This window comes from Syngnathus scovelli, chromosome 8 (assembly GCF_024217435.2).
Source record: "Syngnathus scovelli strain Florida chromosome 8, RoL_Ssco_1.2, whole genome shotgun sequence".
Taxonomy (NCBI): domain Eukaryota; kingdom Metazoa; phylum Chordata; class Actinopteri; order Syngnathiformes; family Syngnathidae; genus Syngnathus; species Syngnathus scovelli.
In genome coordinates, this window is record NC_090854.1 from 10242359 (window position 1) to 10258842 (window position 16484).

A 16484-nucleotide genomic window follows, 5' to 3' on the forward strand; every position below is an offset into this window, starting at 1 on the left:
CTGTAAATTAGTGATGGACAAATGAAGCTTCATGAAGCATTTGTGGTAGTCTTGGCCAGTGCAATGGAAATTTATTCCATTTATTTCATTCCCACTCCATCTTAAAACCACAAGTGCCTTCTAGAGGAGTCAGAAAATCTCTCAAGTGATTCAATCAGACTTATTTGTCCATCACTACTGTTTATTTACTTCGGTGATTAAAAAGAATACCCAAGTGCCAGTCAGCCAAGAGATGGAGCTGTTACACCACCAATCATCTCCAAAGTTGATCCCTTGAAAAGTTAAAATCCTTCATAACAAATCCTAGCCTTGGGTTGGCAATACTATTTATATATAAATTAAACAGGACGGTCAAGAACACAAAGAGGTCTTGATTCAGAGCGAACCAGGCTAAAGATCAACAGCGGCAGCTGTTGTTGTTGTGGCTGTTGTCAAGCAGGCCATCGCATTACACTAATGAATCAAATTCATCAGGAAGAAAGGCCTGTGAGGATGCGCACCACCATGATCAGGTCACCGAGTGGTTTGCAGATCTTAATTCGTTCTAATAGGATTAGCTCTTGCAAGCTGGGATGCACAGGCAGCATCTCAGCATGTTGTAGTATTCACTCCAAAACGTGTTTGTTCGCCTCAGGTTGCGATTATTATTTTTTCCAGAATAATCAGATCATTAATGGGGTGATGCGTAGTATTTCAAAAGTGTAGCTTCAATTGGGTTAAATGGGGCTGCTGGATAAACTGTCAGGCTGGCTGGGCCTGAAGAAGAAGGAAGTCAATGTTTTATGTTTGGGACTGGACAACAGCGGCAAAACTACCATCATCAACCAATTGAAACCAGCTAACGTAAGTACTCGTTACTGATTGGAATTTTTGGGGGAACTAAAAGGGCAGGGGCAAAAGTTAGCTCTATAGTGCAATTTTTTTGCAGTTGTTCATTGATTGCTTGTTTTCAGCGTTCGAATTGCTTAGGCCCATTTTCAGAGGAGTGGAAACATGTTAGTCAGGTAAAGCCCTTCATACTTGGAAAATTATATTTCCATGTTGACATACTTGTCATTACTTTTCTGCTTTGCGTGTGAATACAGACACCGGGACAAGACATAGTTCCAACAATTGGCTTCAACATTGAAAAGTTCAAAAGTTCAAGGTACAGTTTTGAATGCATAAGAATTCCTTTTTTTTTAACTATTTTATAACTATAATTTCTGTATGATTTCGATTGTATCTTTTCTCTCTCTTGTGCTGTCTTTCTTTGCACGAGCAGCCTTTCCTTCACAGTATTCGACATGTCTGGCCAAAGCAAATACAGAAATCTGTGGGAGCACTATTACAAGTACGCACACAGCCTTGTTAATTTCTTAGAATCATGACAAAGTATTGATAAAGTCTGTACTCATTTCTTTTTCAGAGAAAGCCACGCCATCATTTTTGTTATAGATAGCAGTGACAAATTGAGAATGGTTGTTGCCAAAGAGGAGCTCGATACCCTTCTCAACCACGGAGGTATGGTTAAAAAGTCCCACCTGTGTGCTTTACTTTAACTAATTTTCACCATCTTACCACGCAGATATTTGCAGCAAAAAAGTACCCGTGTTGTTCTTCGCAAACAAGATGGATCTCCGTGACGCCATGTCGTCCGTCAAGGTTTCCCAGATGTTGTGTTTGGAGAATATCAAAGACAAACCTTGGCACATCTGGTAATACTTCACTTTTAACACCGCTGGTGATTATTAAATTCATGTTTTTAAAGGAAACGTAATTGAGCAATCTGGTTAAATTTAAGTGGCAGCGGCAGCAGCATAGACTTGAACCCGGGTGACTCTTTTCTACATGTTAGTTTGTCACCTTGTTTACTCATTAGACAGATGGAAGGCAGATGGATGAAGAGCTTGGTTTAAATGGTCAAGTTGTGAATGTTAACGTGCACTATGAGGTGATTAAATCCTCAACCTGTTCTTTTTTTCCCCTCAGTGCTAGCAATGCTATCGAAGGAGATGGCCTGCAGGAGGGGATGGACTGGCTCCAAGGTAACGCGTGTGCACAATTATGTTTGTTCATTACAGTGTGTCCTGGCAACTATTCTTACTTAGACTTGTATTTTTTTTTCCATACTCGTAGAACAAATTGCACAGTAAGTATAATCACAATTTTGGATGTTATGTGATTGTTTTGATAGTTTTGTGTTGTGTGCTTTGACAGTAAAGACAAAAATAACTATATATACCATAGTGGGATATTATTTGTTTAACATTCCCATTCAATTTGTACATTTTAATTAGAATGAAGGTCTTCAAAAAGCTTAACGTGGCTTTTTTTTTTTTTTTTTTATCTTTAACTAGGTCATATCAAAACCATGACCAAGTGAATGAATGAAATACCTATGGAGACGGACAGTTGGATACTCGACCTTTAATTTGGAATTATATTGATGCAGCTCTTGCAACGTTTTTAATTCATGCCATGACAATTTTCAGTGAACAGTATAATTTGTATAAAACAATTTTGCTTAGGCTGACGTCAGCCTTTTTTTAAATCCATCCATCAATTTTCTGTACTGCTTGTCAAACGTAAACATGTTATAGTGTGTGTCAAATAAAAAAATGACACCAAAGACTCTTATAATAATACAACAATATCAGTACCATCTTAGTATTTACAAAAATAACCTTTTTAATTCATGCATTTTTACATATTTTTCCTCACGCACAGTATTGTTGATGAAGGAAAAAAAAATAAAAGCTTGCTAATGTATTTTTAAGATTACATTCATTTTTTTTCCCCATGTACTAGGTAGTTTAACAAAACAGCTTTGAATTTCAAACTTTCAGACCACATCTGTGTGGCAAACAAGGACTCTGGGAACAATAGTCCAATATGAACCTCATATATTGTTCAACACATGAACAAACTGCATAACGACCTCAATTAAATAGCGAGTCAATGCAAATAAATAACAGTGTCAATAAATAGTTTTTTTAATATTAAATATTAAATACTTTTTAAATATAACCTTTAAGCCAAGAAACAAATTCACCCTTGGAATGTAACCTACACAAAATCTCTGGCTTTGTGTAATACTCAGTTTGCATCATTCCTATTTAAGCAACAAATGGAGGAATTTTGCATGGAATCGAGCACTGGCTTCCAGAAGGAGAAACGTAGCTGTGAAAAAGTTGCCGTTGTCCAGACGGTTTCCTGGAAACACAAGAAAGCGTGAATGGATTTTTGATGGGGTGTCATTTAAAGAAAGTTCACGCTGTCTTAACTTACCCTCATCATACATGTAAAGTAAATCAACGATAATCTCTGAGAACGTGTTCTCGAGATGGTGGACGAAGGCGAACCTTTGGACTTCTGAGCCGAGGCTTTTGTGAAGCTGCTGTACCAAATGTACCACCCAGCCTATTTCATAGCCATCCTTTTCACACACCTACATATTACAAATGCAAAAAATATATATATTGCATGTTAAGAGCTGTGAGATTTTCCCACTAGATGTCAGAAGTTACAGCAGTACCTACCAGAATAATGTAGACAATCAGTTTGGCAATGTCTCTGATAAATCCAGATTGGACCCTGCTTGCCAAGACGGTGTAGCAGAAGTTATTGCCACACACAACCAAGAGACGGGCAACGTTCTCCACGTGCCATGGCTGAGGAATGGCTGCAAATGGAGAACTAAATCAACTCATTCTATTTATTCAGTGTACGTGGACACGTCATTCATGGCACTCGGATGTTGTTACCAACAATCTCCTCAAAGATTGATAGAGTTGTTTGCATAGTCCAGTCTTTCAGTTTGGGTTTGTTGAAGAGCAAAAGAAGGCTGCTGGCCAGCTCCCACAGAGCATCCTGAGGCAGCTCCCGTTCCACCAGATCCTGCCAAATGATGGGGCCTGCAAGGAACAGTGAAACGCTGCCCACCGACTGTCTTACCAGCAAAATGAGAGTTAACTCACCTTCAGACAGCTGTGGCCCATAGAGGATTAAGAGTAAGTGTGCCTGGCTGACCATGGGCCAGGGCTTCAGGAGTTGCAGGAGCCAAAATTGACAGTCTGACTGGTTCATCGACAAGTCTAACAAAACCTTGCGACAGAAGTAGCGGAGCTCCAGCTCTTCATAGCATTTCAGGCCTGCATACACAGAGAAAATGGGAATGGGCGAAGTTGGTGGAACAAAGAAGCAATTCAACAATATTGGAACGCTTTTGAACAAATAAAGGCCTTAACTCAAATTGATTCCCACTAAGGTTAAATTGAAAGAGTATATTTGTTTGTACAAGTGCTATTTGGAGTTCAAGATGAACTCTACACGAAACTTACAATATCTTCTCAGCGAATTAGATCCCAGATCGCAATTACTCGACTCTTAGAAGAAATTATAGAGTGACTCACCCCATTGAAGCTGTAAAAGCCTCCAAGCATTTTACTGGAAGATTTTCTACAAGACTTCTCTTAGAGACCCTTACCAGGTTTCCTGATAGTAGTGACTGTCTCGATTTTATTCAGCAAATTGGTGACTTCACACAGGAAGTGGAACACTCTTTGGCACTCAATCTCATCCCACCCTGCAATTATGGTCTGTGAAAGAAATCAATAGAAAATGTGTAGCATTTTTTTTCCATTTGCATTCATCATTTGACAATTCACCTGCAGAAAGGTTCCATATCTGGATAAACCAATGCAATTCGGTGCTGAGCAAGTCTCCCACAAGAAACAAGGAACCTGAAAACCATGTAAATCTGTGCACATTATACATTATCAAGTTTTTTTACCTAATTTTTTACCTGTGAAAATTTTTGCAGGATACATTTCAGCCTCTCCTTTGTAGGTAGTAACATGGTGCATCGTTTGAACAATATACCTAAGAAAACAAGATAACAATACTAATATAGTTACAAATAGTTGGGGATATCGGGTTTCAAATAAAAATTTATTTCAGTACGACCTTTAAGTACAATATTACCTACACAAGTGAACGTTCCCTTTTTAAATTTGTCCAACTGTTTCAGTACTGTTAGCCGTTCTCTATCATGAAGCTAATGTTAAAACAAACATCACATGAATTGAAGTCCATACAACTGCTTACCTAGGTCTCTGAAATGTTTACCGAAACATTCCTGCTCAGGGCAATCGGTCTTATGAAGGTTTTGGTGCATGGTTTTGCCCCTCAATGTCATGGTGCTTATGTAGTCCATCACATATCCATTCATGTTTTTGGAAGCTAAGCTGAACACACTCAACTCCAGCACTGGAAAATGTTTGTCAAAAAGTTTGTTAGTGAGTGAAAAGCAATAACAAATCCAAACGATTTATTGTTTGCATTCAATACACGAGCAATACAATGTGTTATATTTTGTCATACATTACAAGTAGTGTATTTTAATCAAGCAATACATTTAAATGGGAGATATTCTGAGTTTGACTCGGAGCTCACTGCTATACCTTACCAGAGAGCTTGTCCAGAATCAGATGAAAAACTTCTATTGGAAGTTTTTGGAAGAAGTTTCTGCTGTCCATCATCTGACTGCGAGTCTTGACGGCGACCTGACGGTAATTCCAACTCGGCCTACTGTACTTTCTTGCTTTTCCTCTCGGCATTATTGCCTGTAAAATGTCAAACATGTACACAATCTGCCATTATTTTCTGGTCTGTAAATACACTGGAAATAGTAGCTTGCTAGCTAGTTGGCTAGCTATAAGTAAATGCGCTATATGTCCACTCTTTTGTATACACTGTAAATAAATACAGTACATACATTACACACCTGTAATACAAATACGCCAAAGTAATTTTTATACATAAAAAAAGTAAACTCACCAATTTATTGAACTTGAACGAGAGCTTTTAGTGTAGTCGGCAGTAGCGCGAGACGTTCAATGTCCTAATTTATTGTTGTACACATTACACAAAGTTGATTTGCCTGTAGAAATGACGCCTATTAAATTACTTTGGTATAAATAAATAAAAATAAAAACAAGTAAACACTTTACTCTCTAAGTTCCACTAAATGTTATATATTATATAATATAATAATAATAATAATAATAATAATAATAATAATAATAATAAATAATTAATAATAATAATGTTTATTACTATATTCCATATTACATGTTTTAAGTGTGATACATTTTGGTTGGACAAATGTTACTGTACAGTTACTGGAACCAAAAATGTGAATTAAGAGTCAACCCAACACAATTTCTGTAAGAAGAGATGTCCTTGAGTTTGTTACACAGCAAGTCTGCAAAGATTTGTGTCACGCAAGACAAAGTATAAATGGACACCCAAATGTATTGTTATCGTGGAGCACATTGCACAGCCACACTCAGCTGCTAATCACGGGATTATTCCGTCCAACTAAGACTATTAGGTGTTCCACATTTAAATGGCGTCTCCCATGCCACAGGCACGCTTTGCAGAGGATCATCACATCAGAATTGAGCATTTGCAGTGGGAAAAGCTGGGAAAATCATGCCTCGTTGTTGTTGTGTCCTTTGGTTGCAGGTGGACCACAAAGGGCAGCGATGTTCTTAACAGGAGATGAGAGAACAGCTTCTGATGGAGGCCAAGCTCTACGTATGTACCAGATTGACATGTGTCAAGCTCACCTGTGTTTTTAATAGTCACATATTTGGCTTCTCAGCTAAATCTGTGCCCCTGTGACCATGGGTAGACCTCTCATGCAGTTTTTGCCATGTGGTGAATATTCAGGTGTGTTTTTCCAGCAGTCATTCATTCACAGCCCTTTGTACCATCTTGTGTAATTTCACTCATGATAGTAAATCAACGTTCACGGTTGAACTTAGCCTGTTCGAGAATGTTGGTCGACATCTAATTTGTTCAGATTCCCCAAAAACCTTTCCTATAGCTGTTCAGTTGAACTCTTCAAGCTGGTGCCATTTCTATCCAAGTTATGATTTAATTACGACAGATAAAAAATTGCAACCAAAGCAACACATTTGGTATTTGGGTAATAAAATCGCTAACAAAAAGCTGGCAAGGGCTAAACAGAGATCGCCATTGTTGTGAAACAGCCGAGTCATTTTTCAAGGCCTTTATTTCCCTTGGCCTTTTATTCAAAACACGCAGCACAAAAGAGACAAAGTAAATGCTTAACTAAATCAAAAGAAATGCTTAACTAAATCAAAAGAGTTGAGCTGCTGTTAAATACCCAAAGCAAGTGCGTGCAAGGTGAGCTCATGTCACAGCACATCAGAAATTCTGCTCTTGGTCAGTTTATTGCAGAGGTCATAAGAGAGATTTTATAGTGTGAGCATTTTCAAAGTTAGTGGTTTATATCAGTACAGTACTCCAAGCTTGGCTGGTTTCTGTCAATGTTTAATTTCTTCCCTCCTGAGGGGCGGCGAGGATGTCGGCAAATAGACCAGCACGGCGTGCCCTCCTGGGAGAAACTTTAAACTGAACGCTGCTCTCATTAGTTACAGATGCAGACACCTGCCACTCAGCAGAGACTGATGTCGGAATAGTTTCGGCTTCTTCGCTTCGCACTTGAGGAATTGCTCAGAGTCCGTGACAAAATGTAAGCTCGCTGGAATTCGCAGTGCCCTTAACTGGAAGAGTCAACCACATCTGCTGCCTATGGGACTCAAGAATGCGTTTGTTATTGAAGGTACCTCAAAGTCCGTACAGCTTTTGTGCTTATGTATTTTAGATCTGATGAATGTAACAATTTAAGATTGAATATTTACTATGTACTTTGGATTTGAAACTACGTGTGGAACTTTTGCAGCTTGGGAATCTTGCCAAGTGAGTCGAACATGGCCAGCACTGCAGTTCAGCTCCTCGGTTTCTTCTTGAGCCTGCTGGGGTTCGTGGGAACTGTAGCCGCCACTGTGCTCCCACACTGGCGCAGCTCAGCCTACGTCGGTTCGAACATCATTACGGCCACCGCTTACATGAAAGGCCTGTGGATGGAATGTGTCTGGCACAGCACGGGCATTTATCAGTGTGAGCTGTACAGATCTTTATTGGCGCTGCCGCAGGACATGCAGGTACTGTGGTGCATACGCAAACTTGTATATTTCTTCATTAGAAGCGAGGTGAAAAGAATCATGGTGCGTAAAATGTCTTTCCTCCTCATCATTAGGCTGCCCGTGCACTCATGGTGCTCTCCTGTGTCACCTCCATCCTGGCAATTGTGGTTTCTGTGATGGGGATGAAGTGCACCTACTTTGCCCACGGCTCATTAATCAAGTCCCCCCTGGTCATGAGCGGAGGGATATGTTTTCTCTGTGCCGGTTTACTCTGCTTGACCACAGTGTCCTGGACCACCAATGACATCATCATCGATTTCTATGAGCCCTTCCCTCACAACGGCATGAAGTACGAGATCGGCCTGGCGGTGTACCTTGGTTACGCGTCGAGCTGCCTCAGTTTGTGCGGAGGACTGGTACTGTGTTGGAGCAGCAGAGGTGAGCGGTCGCAGAGACGTCCCCAAATGCACAGGAGTCGGTCTTCAGCTCCTCCTCCTCCGTACATCAACAACAGCTACCCGCCGGCTCCTCCGTATAATCCTCCAGAGGCCTTGAAGGGCAATCGCGCATCCTCACTTTGCTCGGCCTCCAGCAGTGGCTACAGACTGAATAATTATGTGTAAAGTCTGTGCGGAAATGTTCTCTTAACACCTGAGCGGTGCGTGGAACTGAAATACCATATGCCAAGACAGTTAAGTGAACTTTTCTGACCTCACACAGCAAAGGAATCGTCACACTGCAATGTGGGTAAAGTACCACAAGAGGGCGACATTTATTAGTAGATGGAAACAGTGGCAACAGCTAAGGCCGCTTTCACAGTACAGTACTGTTAGAACAGATCATTTTTTGTCATATTTATATTGGAATACTATCCGAATGACAATGCAACTACATACTTGATAATAGTGTTAGTTTTAGAAATACTTTGTACCTCGGTAAAATCAAGAAAATCAATCAAGTATGATTTGTTTGGGTGGCACCACGTCAATGGACAATAAAGTGACTGCATATCATTTGTATCATTTGCATAATGATATCTATTTATTTATATATATATATATATATATATATATATATATATATATATATATATATATATATATATATATATATATATATATATATATATATATATACATATACGTATGTGTGTGCGTGTGCGTGTGTGTGTGTGTGTGTGTGTGTGTGTGTGTGTGTGTGTGTGTGTGTGTGTGTAACGCTTCCAATTAGCCTCACTGTGTGCATTGCAGACTGTCAACGGTAACACTGTCGCTAACAGCTGTCACACTTAGAAGAATATTTACATTAAGGAGTAGGTATTCATTAACAGTATGGCAAAAAAAGTATTTCACGACTCCTTGTAATTTTTCTTTTAATTAATGATCAGTCTTTAGCACATTGGGTGCCTATTTTTAACCTTCACACTTAATAGTAAAAAAACGACTTCATTATTTGCAAGTGGTAACTTAAAGGAACAACAACATAATGCAATATGTCAACACCACCTGTAGCAAAAACGACACACTAAATAAGAGTCAAGCCATTGTTTTTTCCCATCTCTACCACCTCATAAATTCACTTTGACGTGACATTTGGTACTCCGAACTCGAGTGTTGAACCAGAGATTTAGTGATGCGGAGCTCTCCCGATTGATTCGCAGTTGCAGATCTAAAGTGGCCCATAAACTTGGGAACACTGACACATAAATCATTCAACTTAACCATCTTATAACCAAAAGATCGCGACTGTTTTAAAATAGTTAAGCAAGCAAAGGCAGTCCAAAAAGTAACCAAGTTAACATTTCAAATATGATATTCACATATTGGAAAGGTTTGCAACTGAGGCTGTGCGTCACTTGCCACTCTCTATTAGATGCTATTTTGGTCCTGCCCTGGAAGACATTCATCCAGCATCTATCCACCCTGACAGCATCCAATAAACCCACCACTCCCATTCATCTCCACACCCACGACAAACCACCCCCACCCACCTTTTTCCACTCTCTCGCTCCCTCCCCATCTTTCTCTCTCTTTCTCTCACGCACACACACACACGTACGTCCCGCAGATGTGCCAGGGATTTGAAGACTTAAAAACACCGTAATATAATCGTGTTTGGACTTTGAACATCACTACATGGTGAAACATAACTGCTACCCAACAGGCATCTTCTTTGATTCAATTTTGGAACCTTCTTATTCCTGCTTTTGGCTGTAGTTGTCAACTCATTCATATTCCTCCAAAGAAAAAGGTGAGATGATTTTGTCATATTTTCCACTTACTGAGCTGTTATGTTTTGGCCTACCTGCGGCCATAGTGGATATTGATCATTTAAATACGGATCAATAATGTTTAGTCGCCACTGAGAAATGATGAGGTCAACAAGGTGCTGAGACTCAAGGTCTGGCTCTTAGGATGCGGCACATCGGAGTTCAAATAATAACTCCAGATTAACTTCTCTGTTAGATATTACTAAACTAACCTGTACACAGTGAAAGATAACTATGTGGGACTTTCCTTTAAAAGGTGAATATTTAATCAATTCTGAAACCTACAACGTCCGGTTTAGATTTCGGTCATAAACTTAATGGGTGAAAAAAACAGGCATGAGCAGAATTCAAAGGCAAAATATGTATTATTATTTTTTTTTAGCCTCATGTGCAGCATATGGGGGTTATTTAATGTGTGTGTGTGTGTGTTTATTTCGTTGAGAAAAACATGTTTAATTTGAACTTTAAAGGTTGTAAGAGTAAATAAATATGTTAGAGAGAAGGGAAATTTGCACTACAAGAGGTTAAAAATGATGTTTATCATATTTTGTAATCTCATCTATTAGATATTTGAATTTTCTTGTTATAGTGAAATAAAACAAACTATTTAAAGAATGCCTTTTAGTCTGTTGAGTATTTTTTTTGCAATTTGTATTTAGTGATTATATATATTACATAGTCTGTTGGACCGATTACATTTTGTACATTTGTTTATGTAAATAAATCAATACAAATTATTTATTTATTGATTGATTTTTTTTTATTAAACTGCCAAGCCATGTTTCTCTCTAGTGTTGCCGTTTTCTCAATGAGCAATTGAAGACACTGAACAAGATGACCATCCACGTCGAGGGTATCGTGGCTATTGTACTTTTTTATCTGGTGATTCTCTTCGTGGGCATTTGGGCGGCGTGGAAGAACAAGAATTCCGGCGTGGGTGATGGCAGGGACCGGAGCGAGACCATCATGGTCGGTGGCCGGGACATTGGCTTATTTGTGGGTGTGTTCACTATGACCGGTGAGTAGTCTCGTTTAGTTACCATAGCAACAAAGTAATTGGCTGATATGGACCGTCTCTTTTTTTTTTTTCTTCAGCGACTTGGGTAGGGGGAGGCTACATCAACGGGACAGCTGAATATGTCTACTTACCCGACTATGGCTTGGCTTGGGCCCAAGCACCATTTGGCTATGCTCTCAGCCTGGTACTAGGTTAGAAGAATTACTTGTTGTGTGGAGTTTGGCTCACTCATTACCTTTGTTGTGTCAACTCCTATAAAATACTACACATCTGAGTGGATTTCTAGTGACATCATTTCTAATGTCTTCCAGGTGGCCTTTTTTTTGCCAAACCGATGCGATCCCGTGGCTATGTCACAATGTTGGATCCTTTCCAACAGCTCTACGGGAAAAGGATGGGGGGTCTGCTTTTCATCCCCGCTGTCATGGGTGAAATCTTCTGGTCTGCAGCCATTTTATCTGCCTTGGGTAGGTGATTCTGAAATACTATCAGTCCAGATTTGACCAGTCCCAACCGCTGTGCACTGTACACACAAATTAAAGGGACTTACCAGATCTGTATTTTCTTTTCATACTTTGTGTGGCTTTTTTGTTTGGCATTTGTGGAAGTTCTCTTCCTACTATTGTCCCACAGGTGCCACTCTGAGTGTGATCGTGGACATAAACATCAACATGTCCGTGGTGATCTCAGCCCTGATTGCTATCTTCTACACTCTTGTGGGAGGACTCTACTCTGTTGCTTACACAGATGTAGTGCAACTCTTCTGCATCTTTGTGGGTTTGGTGAGTCTCACAATCAAACCAAGTGCCAGAAACATATCAGATATTGATTATCAATAAATACTTGCAATGTTGTCATTCTATGTCATCTGACCATCAGTGGATCAGTGTGCCTTTTGCGTTGTCCAATCCTGCTGTGTCAGACATCAGTGTGACAGCCAAGGAGGCCATCCACCAGTCACCCTGGCTGGGGAAAATTGACCCAGCAGACAAATGGCTCTGGGCAGATAATTTCTGTTTGCTGGTAAGTTATACCCGTCTTCAGGAAGATCCATCATGCAAACCAGTAAATCCGTCAGTTTTTATAGGGTTGATGTTTATTTTGGGGCGAGGGCAATTGTGTGATGAAGCTCCATAAGATGTAAATATGATTATTTTTCTGTTTCCAGATGTTGGGTGGGATCCCCTGGCAAGTCTATTTTCAACGGGTTCTTTCTGCTTCTTCAGCTACCTACGCCCAGGTCCTTTCCTTCCTCGCTGCCTTCGGCTGTTTGATCATGGCAGTTCCCTCGATCCTCATAGGAGCTATCGGGGCATCCACTGGTAAATACTCATTGCCAGATGTGCTGGGGCTTTGGTTTGCTTTCATGCACACTAAAAATCATGATTCTCAAAGGATGGAATGGTCGTTGGGCTAAATGACTCCATAAGGTCACTAATTTGATGAATCCTGAATATATGGTCAGAAATGCGTTTTAAAGTTCCATTATCATCTCTAGACTGGAATCAGACTTCCTATGGGGCCCTACCTCCAAAAGACAGAGACGAATCCGACATGATCCTTCCGATTGTGCTTCAGCACCTCTGCCCGCCTTACATCTCCTTCTTTGGCCTGGGAGCGGTGTCGGCTGCCGTCATGTCATCCGCCGATTCCTCCATTCTATCTGCCAGCTCCATGTTTGCTAGGAACATCTATCAACTTGCTTTTCGACAGTCGGTAAGATTGCAACCTGTTGATTATAAAATGGAGGCATTTTGAACCAAGTAAGTCGTTTGCATATGTCAGCATTCCTAAAGCAGTTCTAGCTGAAATGTTTTGTCTTTAAATTATTAAGACAATGCAGTCATAATGTTTAATGGTGTCATCAATCAAAACAATCAACCAAGGCAAACAAATCTCTCATCCGGTACTTGATGGATGCAAATTCCAATGATGCTTTTTTAATGATCCTCTAGGCTTCGGATCGTGAGATTGTCTGGGTGATGCGTCTGACTATCTTCGTTTTCGGAGCCCTCGCCACAGCCATGGCTTTGTTAACCGGAACAGTATACGGCTTGTGGTACCTGAGCTCGGACTTGGTCTATGTCATCGTCTTTCCTCAACTTCTTAGTGTCCTTTTTGTCAAAGGAACGAATACGTACGGCTCAGTGGCCGCCTATGTCTTTGGTCTTTTGCTACGAATCGGCGGAGGCGAACCATATTTAAAACTTCCTCCCTTCATCTATTACCCTGGATGGGTGATCCAGGAGAAGATACACCACCTCACCGGTGATGTCGAGTATTTTGTCCAGCAGAGATTCCCCTTCAAGACAGTATCCATGTTGGCATCCTTTTTAGCAAACGTGGCATTTTCCTACCTGACAAAGTACATCTTCGAAAGTGGTACGCTGTCACATAAGTACGACTTCTTCGATGCTGTGGTCTCCAAACACAGCAAGGAGATCATGGACAAAGCCACACTGGTGAGCCATGATAATATCATCCTATCGGAGATGACGCCCGTCAAAGGAGCACTGGGTGCCTCCCTCGCAGCCACCTTCACCAACAGAGAGGTCCTGAGCAATGACGAAGTGTCAAGTCCTGAGGAGTTTCAAGATGAAAATTAAATGTTTAAAGGCACAGCGGGAAAGAAAACTCACTACTGCCACACAAGGAGTCAAAGCAGTGGAGATCTGCACTGGCTTCCATGTGATCCTACATGTTTTATTTGATGCTAATAATGTTGAAGGAGGTTCCCAAAGTCAAGAATGTTTCCAAGACTGGTCATGCCAGGTTGGATGCTTCAAAGCTTGAGCTTTAGGAATTGGAGATTGGTGCAATCTTCTGGGTCTACAATTCCAATGTTCAAATGGCCAATTTCAGTGTAATCTTTTGTGTGTAGTCGAGAATATTCCATGAACCAAAACGTATTTTCCAAACCGAATGGTTGGTTTTCTCTTCATGAGCTCAAGCTTCTCGTGTGGTGGCCATCAATCATGACGGATCCTTACTTGACTTCGGAATATCTGACGCCTCCTTTGTTTTGGATATTCCTTGTTTAGAAGCTGAGATTCGACTGTTGACCAGTTGAGTCAAGCATAGTGTTATGTGTTAAAGGAATATTCTCGCTACAATGTATATCAGCTTGTCTGAAGTTCTATTTGCATAGAGTAAGTTTATGAATAGAGCAATAATATTTTTAGTACCGGTATCCATGTTGTACAGATAAATGTAATGCGGAACGTACAATTAGTTATAGCTGGCGGATTTTACTTGTGTCTTAAAACACATCACATTTGCAGCAAAGCCTCATCCAGACCTCATAAACAAACTCGTAACCAAAGTAGACGGTTAGATATGAGATTACATTTCGTCACCAAATAAATGTCTGGTGTTAAATTATTTTGTGAAAGAAATATGTCTGAGATGTATTCCAATATTTTTTATTTTTTTTAAACATTGCAGTATTTTGTAAGTGTAACCTAATGAATCCATATAAAACAAATGAGACTACTACTGCTCAGTAAAATACTGTACAGCAGTAATGCACCACTGCAGTCTCTGCCCACCAGCATTGGTGGATGAAGCAGACAGGCGGACATTTTGTTTCTAATTACAGGGACTGACAAAGTAGTTTTTGAAAAGGACGGAAGCAGCATCAAAGGTTAGGCTGAAAATTATATCAAGCAAATTAATGGGATCAAAGACTAGTGCCGTCGAAATTTGGTGGGATGACACAGGGAACCTCTTCGCTAGTAATATTATTGATAGCATTTTCAAATCTATCATCATGGCTATTTTGGACCAGACGGACACTTTTTATTACTGTTTGCCACTGACACTTTGCTTTCCTTCGACAAGTCTGCCACTGCAGGTTAGCTGAGACAGGAAAAGATTGTTTCCCCTGCAGGATTGTTTGTCAGCACTGGTCATTATTGATCCAAACAGGCAATCAATTAGTCATCCGGACACTTGTTTAATGATGTGGAAAAAAGGATGAGTTACAAAAACATGCTGTATTTATTTTTCCATTATTGAGCGCCTCTATTTCTGTACATGTGTATTTTTAGTTAAACATCATTCCTTGTCCTGTTTGAAGAATCGAGAAGTTGTTATCGCTGTATTATTGTTATTTCTTTGCAATTGTTCCTGTTGTTGGAGTACATCGCTTTTTGTCTCTTATGTTGTACTTTGCTGGTGTCTTCAGTGGACCCACTATAATCAGGCGATGGGAATGACTGGGTTAGAAATGCTGCCAGTTGTTGGGAAATTGATTTATAAAAAAAAGTCTGTTAGTCAAAAGTTGTTGTCACTTCAATTGCTGGTCCAGTGCAGCTATATGAAATCGTACTTAGTGTTGGCACGTTCTCACAATGTCGCTAAAATTTATGGGACTAAAGCAAAACACCACCAAAAATTGGGGGTTAAAAATGGATAAATGCTAGAGCCATGCACATTTCTGAAAACGATGTGGCACCCTAAAATAACTATTATTCATTTAATAAGCCTGAGAATGTCAAACTCAAAGAAAAAGTTACAACTGTGTAAATGATGTTGTATTTTTGTGTGATAAATGTACTGTTAACAGAAAAATGACCATTTTTAAGCACTGCATTCAAAAATTAGGGATTACAGATGAATATTTATCCGTACTCTGTGTATAAATGTAAAGCTGTGATCATATGTTGTAGGTTTAATAAATTATTTTGCAGACTGAAAATGTCTATACTGTATGTACGTTTTACAGATTTCATTGATCCTATGTACAGTTTCATCTTGCAATTCAAGCAATATCCAATTTTTCTACTATAAGTGGTTCAATTGGAAGTGCATGCACACACATCCACACAGCGAGCGGCAGAGAAAGGCAGAGGTAGAGAATAGCCATTAGTGTAACTGTCAACAAAACCTGACACAGCACCAATTGATTTTTGCCTGCAGGTGACGGACATGAAATTACTGTAATAATGTGAAAAAAGCATGTTAAATGTTGCAGCTAGCACAGACAAAATGGATCGGGGTGCAACTGGTAAATGAGGGCACGGGAAAATTCTTCTTCGTAATAGCTCCCACGGCAGGAATTCAATTGAATATTATTTTGCCAACCACTTTCTCTCTTTTTATGAAGAGACTCTGTTGCAAAGTAATATGTACATAAATTGTGTGTGCTTACATATTCCATAGGTTTATCACCACAATCCTTTATCTGAACTCTTAG

General features: G+C 39.9%; 4 protein-coding genes across 5 annotated transcripts; 3 read left to right on the forward strand and 1 right to left on the reverse strand.

Moving 5' to 3' along the window:
- The first annotated feature begins 119 nt into the window (after positions 1-119).
- On the forward strand, positions 120-2751 carry LOC125973693 (ADP-ribosylation factor-like protein 6). The gene is made up of 9 exons (XM_049728155.2): positions 120-843; positions 954-1004; positions 1086-1147; positions 1265-1333; positions 1409-1503; positions 1568-1697; positions 1972-2027; positions 2119-2131; positions 2340-2751. Exons 1-9 carry the CDS (start codon positions 721-723, stop codon positions 2371-2373), a joined length of 633 nt encoding a protein of 210 aa, XP_049584112.1. The 5' UTR covers positions 120-720; the 3' UTR covers positions 2374-2751.
- Positions 2647-5958, reverse strand: LOC125973673 (F-box only protein 47-like). The gene is made up of 11 exons (XM_049728115.2): positions 5821-5958; positions 5450-5606; positions 5089-5250; positions 4787-4863; positions 4650-4724; positions 4469-4580; positions 3960-4133; positions 3747-3896; positions 3522-3664; positions 3271-3430; positions 2647-3195 (listed from the first exon to the last, which is right to left on the reverse strand). The coding sequence occupies exons 2-11, from the start codon at positions 5598-5600 to the stop codon at positions 3095-3097; spliced, it is 1305 nt and encodes a 434-aa protein (XP_049584072.1). The 5' UTR covers positions 5601-5606; positions 5821-5958; the 3' UTR covers positions 2647-3094.
- Positions 5959-6402: 444 nt separating this feature from the next.
- LOC125973688 (claudin-14-like) lies at positions 6403-9013 on the forward strand. 2 transcript variants are annotated; one of them, XM_049728147.2, is made up of 4 exons: positions 6403-6582; positions 7446-7636; positions 7757-8018; positions 8114-9013. In XM_049728147.2, exons 3-4 carry the CDS (start codon positions 7785-7787, stop codon positions 8621-8623), a joined length of 744 nt encoding a protein of 247 aa, XP_049584104.1. In that variant the 5' UTR covers positions 6403-6582; positions 7446-7636; positions 7757-7784; the 3' UTR covers positions 8624-9013. The 2 variants fall into 2 exon arrangements, with proteins under 2 accessions (XP_049584104.1, XP_049584105.1); XM_049728148.2 differs by lacking the exon at positions 6403-6582 and adding an exon at positions 6995-7197.
- A 461-nt stretch (positions 9014-9474) lies between these two features.
- LOC125973663 (high-affinity choline transporter 1) lies at positions 9475-15680 on the forward strand. Its single transcript, XM_049728100.2, has 9 exons — positions 9475-10250; positions 11062-11287; positions 11365-11478; positions 11599-11754; positions 11921-12069; positions 12167-12310; positions 12456-12609; positions 12786-13003; positions 13243-15680. Exons 2-9 carry the CDS (start codon positions 11104-11106, stop codon positions 13891-13893), a joined length of 1770 nt encoding a protein of 589 aa, XP_049584057.1. The 5' UTR covers positions 9475-10250; positions 11062-11103; the 3' UTR covers positions 13894-15680.
- The last annotated feature ends 804 nt before the right edge of the window (positions 15681-16484 follow it).

What these genes read in the sequence shown, in the direction of transcription:
- LOC125973693 (XM_049728155.2), top strand. Translation starts at nt 721, where the DNA reads ATGGGGCTGCTGGATAAACTGTCAGGCTGGCTGGGCCTGAAGAAGAAG. An exon ending in ACCAATTGAAACCAGCTAAC is followed by an intron (nt 844 to 953) that starts GTAAGTACTCGT and finishes GCTTGTTTTCAG; the next exon opens with CGTTCGAATTGCTTAGGCCC. An exon ending in CTGTGGGAGCACTATTACAA is followed by an intron (nt 1,334 to 1,408) that starts GTACGCACACAG and finishes TTTCTTTTTCAG; the next exon opens with AGAAAGCCACGCCATCATTT.
- LOC125973673 (XM_049728115.2), bottom strand. Translation starts at nt 5,600, where the DNA reads ATGCCGAGAGGAAAAGCAAGAAAGTACAGTAGGCCGAGTTGGAATTAC. An exon ending in GATTCTGGACAAGCTCTCTG is followed by an intron (nt 5,251 to 5,449) that starts GTAAGGTATAGC and finishes AACATTTTCCAG; the next exon opens with TGCTGGAGTTGAGTGTGTTC. An exon ending in TGGGCCACAGCTGTCTGAAG is followed by an intron (nt 3,897 to 3,959) that starts GTGAGTTAACTC and finishes TGTTCCTTGCAG; the next exon opens with GCCCCATCATTTGGCAGGAT.
- LOC125973688 (XM_049728147.2), top strand. Translation starts at nt 7,785, where the DNA reads ATGGCCAGCACTGCAGTTCAGCTCCTCGGTTTCTTCTTGAGCCTGCTG. An exon ending in CGCTGCCGCAGGACATGCAG is followed by an intron (nt 8,019 to 8,113) that starts GTACTGTGGTGC and finishes CCTCATCATTAG; the next exon opens with GCTGCCCGTGCACTCATGGT.
- LOC125973663 (XM_049728100.2), top strand. Translation starts at nt 11,104, where the DNA reads ATGACCATCCACGTCGAGGGTATCGTGGCTATTGTACTTTTTTATCTG. An exon ending in GGGTGTGTTCACTATGACCG is followed by an intron (nt 11,288 to 11,364) that starts GTGAGTAGTCTC and finishes TTTTTTCTTCAG; the next exon opens with CGACTTGGGTAGGGGGAGGC. An exon ending in AGCCATTTTATCTGCCTTGG is followed by an intron (nt 11,755 to 11,920) that starts GTAGGTGATTCT and finishes ATTGTCCCACAG; the next exon opens with GTGCCACTCTGAGTGTGATC.